The sequence below is a fragment of the Myotis brandtii genome, unplaced genomic scaffold (genome assembly GCF_000412655.1).
Source record: "Myotis brandtii unplaced genomic scaffold, ASM41265v1 scaffold441, whole genome shotgun sequence".
In the NCBI taxonomy this organism is placed as follows: domain Eukaryota; kingdom Metazoa; phylum Chordata; class Mammalia; order Chiroptera; family Vespertilionidae; genus Myotis; species Myotis brandtii.
In genome coordinates, this window is record NW_005366873.1 from 4,019,487 (window position 1) to 4,023,644 (window position 4,158).

General features: G+C 35.6%; 1 protein-coding gene across 3 annotated transcripts in view; it reads right to left on the reverse strand.

Moving 5' to 3' along the window:
- The window catches only part of LOC102260130 (programmed cell death protein 4-like), an 11,097-nt gene extending 6,986 nt beyond the window's left edge, over positions 1-4,111 (reverse strand). The window contains exons 1-3 of one of the 3 annotated variants that reach the window (XR_001363765.1): positions 3,436-4,111; positions 2,610-2,700; positions 611-717 (exon numbers count right to left, since the gene is read on the reverse strand). Coding sequence is in view for 2 of the 3 variants with exons in the window: in XM_005874567.2 (XP_005874629.1) it covers positions 611-653 (43 nt within the window). In the remaining variant the exon portion in view is untranslated. Of the gene's footprint in view, positions 1-610; positions 718-2,232; positions 2,289-2,609; positions 2,817-3,435 lie in introns of those variants that run through there. The other 2 variants (XM_005874567.2, XM_014546400.1) reach the window with 2 other exon arrangements.
- Positions 4,112-4,158: the final 47 nt, after the last annotated feature.

A 4,158-nucleotide genomic window follows, 5' to 3' on the forward strand; every position in this document is an offset into this window, starting at 1 on the left:
CTCTACCGCCTCTACCTCAGCCCTGCCACCATGGCTTTTGTCCAGAAGTCCAGAAGGTCTCCAAGTCTAACTAGCATATTACCCTTTTATTAGTATAGACTAGAGGCCCGGTGCATGACATTCATGCACTGCGGGGGTGGGGGTCCCTCAGCCCAACCTGCACCCTCTTGAGGCTCCCGCCACCACTGCTGTGCTCGCCAACCGTAAGCCCAGCTTCTGGCTGAGCAGTGCTCCCCCTGTGGGAGCACACTGACCACCAGAGAGCAGTTCCTGCGTTGAGCGTCTGCCCCCTGGTGGTCAGTGCATGTCATAGGGACTGGTCATTCCACCGTTCAATCGATTTGCATATTAAGGTTTTATTATATAGGAGGATAGTGTAGAATAAGAGTATGGAATGGGAAAGATAGGCAGAAATATAAGGACATGTGATGAATTTCTATGAAAATAAGAATCACAAACTTGACTTAAAAAATAACATGACCGATTTTCTTGTAGCATGAATAAGATGGTTTTTAAAGTAAAGACGGTTTTAATATTATATATTCATAAAATTTGGTATGGCCTGAAACTTGCTCATAATACAATCAAGGTTCAAAATATGAATACTTACCTGTAGAATTTACATTCAGTATCTGCTCATTTTCTACATCCATTATTCTTTAATTTCACTTGCACTGATTAAATTACCAAATGGAAGTCTTCCTTTGGGATCTATTTCTTTAAAAAGAAAAAAAAATGTTTCAATATCTTCCAAACTGATATAATCAAGGTAAACTCAATTTAATTAACACTGTAAAAAAATAATAATAACCACATAATTCCATGTGTTTTACTTTTAAATATAGTTTACCCTAAATAATAATTGGTTTTGATCTTCTTGACACATTATATCTGTGTCCAAAAAAAAAGTCCATATTTCTGGGTGTGCCAAATTACTTTAACTTGGCATTAAAAGATATTGCTATCCATGTTTACTTCAAGTTAAAGGAGTACACACACACACTTCTAATATTTTAGGAACAGGCCTCATAGTTAATCTGATATAAATGAATACTGGGTAGTATGCTACCAATGAATTATGAGCACTACTACAAAATGCAAACAACAGCCCTAACCGGTTTGGCTCAGTGGATAGAGCATCGGCCTGCGGACTCAAGGGTCCAGGTTCGATTCCGGTCAAGGGCATGTACCTTGGTTGCGGGCACATCCCCAGTGGGGAGTGTGCAGGAGGTAACTGATCAATGTTTCTCTCTCACCGATGTTTCTAACTCTCTATCCCTCTCCCTTCCTCTCTGTAAAAAATAAAATATATTTTTAAAAAAATGCAAACAACAGTATTTTGGTCAATCAATAATATCACGTCTGTATTATTTTTCAGTCTACAACATATCTAAAGGCAGATATAGCTGCCATTTCATCACCTAGGTATCTATAATTACTGTTATACAACTTAGAGATTGGGAGAATGGTATTATTTTTATAATCTGAAAAACACACTTTAGAAAAAAGAATCTTACCTATTTTAAAAAGGAATGAGTACAATGTCATTAGCATCTCATTATGTTAGACCTTAATTTCAAAATGGCTTAAAAATTACTAATGCTGGAAGGTTTTAATGAAATCAGTTATCTTTTATTTAGACAATTTAACTTAGTGATATAAATTCAATGTTATATGAAAGACTATCAAGATACACTGTCATGAAAACTATTGCCAGGTGTAACCAAATATGATTTCAGAATCTATCTCTCTGTAAATATTATTCAAATAGTGGTTTACAGTACTTAAGTATTTGTAGTTTATATATAAGTCCTTCCAGTCATTTACAATAATTTCACCAGCAGTGTGCTCTTCCTTTAAGACATAAAATGCACAAATTAATGAAAATGACTAATGAACTACAGAAAAGCGTACTTTTCTCATATAACTTAACCAACAATAGATGTCATTTTAGAATAATTATATATGGATGCCTCCTAGAACTTAAAGGTGAAACTGATTTTTAAATTTTTCAATATATGCTATTTTAACATCTTTTAAGTTTGTAACCCTTTTCTCTAGAAAAGGGTATTATTTTATAAAATAAAATTACATATCTTTTGTTAAAATCATAAATTCTTAATATGACATAATCCTTAGTCTACTAAGATGCTATCATGTTGCTTCAGAAATTAACAAAATGATGACATCATTCCAGTTCTATTTTGAAAAAACATGTTTTTATATAAATACCTTTTAATATCATAATTCCCACAAAGTCTGGATTTAAGAGGAAAAATAACCTTAAAATATATATATAAGAGATACATAAAGATAAGCGAACAAAACAGTTTGCAAATTTCAACATTTAGTATCCTTTATGGCTGAAAAGGCATGTTTGTTTCATTTCTGTGTATAAATTATGTCACAGTCAAGTGAAAATGTCATATGATGTGTATATGAGATTTTTACACGAGTTACATTAAAGTCTTTTTCATATTTGATGCAAGTATAATCTAAGAAAGTACTTTCTACAGAACATAGTCAATAAAGGAAATGAAACCATTATAACTGGTGTTTACAAAGCCCTTTATAATTCAAAAATGTTTTACATGCATTATTTCATGTACCTCTCAGAAAAATCTTGAGATAGGTACTCCACTTTACACACAATTAAACAGATTCTAAGAAGGCAGGTGATCTGTCCACAGAAAGAGAAGGCTGTACAGTGAAAGAACCAGGGTTAGAACCTCCATCTTCTGAATCCAGCACTGTTTGCACACATTCAATACCAAATCTTAGTTATACTACAGGAAGATTATTTTTTAGGGTTAAAAGAGAAAAGTTATTAAAACATAGACTCCTACTGTTATATCAAATTTTTAAATACTGCTCTCCAAACATTAAAAAATATTTATTTTAAACTATTATACAGAACACATTCAGTTGGGCAAAGAAAATTATCAGGTAATGAATATCATCTATTTGGTACCAAGTTTGTTTTTATTAAGTAATCATTAAAAAATAGCCCTATTTCTTCAGGCAATGATAATGCAATCAAGAACTCTGTCATACTTGATAGCAACAGACATTTGGAGGGTAAAGATATGTTCCCTGTTTTTACTGTCTTCAAAGCAGTGGGGTTCCCCCCCGCCCACCACCACACACACACACTTTACTTAACATTCTTGCCCCCAAATTAAGAAAATGTAAATCAATAAATTTAAACCCGCAGCCCTCATACTAAACTACAAATTTAAGCTTCAACAAGAAAACAAAACTATACATGTTAGACAAAATTAAGGCTGAAATGAAACGTTGTTTTCATTTCTACAATGTTTCAGAGAAATGCACACTCAGAAGTCTTCAATTGCCAAGACATTCCTTAAAAAACAGAGCCTCCGTTTCTGACTCCACCCACCCACAAAAATACCTATTTCCTGATCATCTATATACCTGATAATCCACTTTGACCATTTTTGAAGTTCAGTCCATATGTAAGCTAGAAATGTACTTGTATTCATTCCAGGGCTACAATTACAGCTCATTAGGAACTTAAAAGAATCAGCTAAAAGTATTTAGCCACAATGATGCAAAAGTGGGCACACAGGAAATATCAAAGCTGTCACTTCTTTTTGCACTCCTGGCAACTACTTTTCTTATTATTACAACAGAAAAGCCAATGGAAATATAAAACGAAGACGCCTGCTGAGATATTGGGGAACTGAACAAACCTATAGTGAAGGAAGGGCCAGGGCATAAATACCGATCATTACATTTACAACACCTCGGGCAGTGGTCCCCCCGCCCCCTTTTTTAAAAGCCTTACAATAGCAAGAATGCCAACATTCTAAAACTCAACAGTAAAACATAAGTAGACACGGGCGTGGCTGTCTTTTCCACGGGAAGCTGCATTTTTAATGGTTTTCTCTGGAGATGCCGTTCGGTTGCTGGCTACGCAGCCCGGTCTCACCGGGACGCGGGGGACGGGCGACATGGACCGCAGCAAACGGTTCCGAAGCTCCCGCAAAAGCCACCCGCTCGCGGGGACGCGGAGCGCAGCGCGCTTGTCACAGAAAGGGGGCTCCCTTCCCGTCTTTGTCTTCTCTGGCAGATTTCATTTAAACTAAAAACATAACCCACACCCCCAAAAAGAAAACAAAACAACCCTTTTCCTTA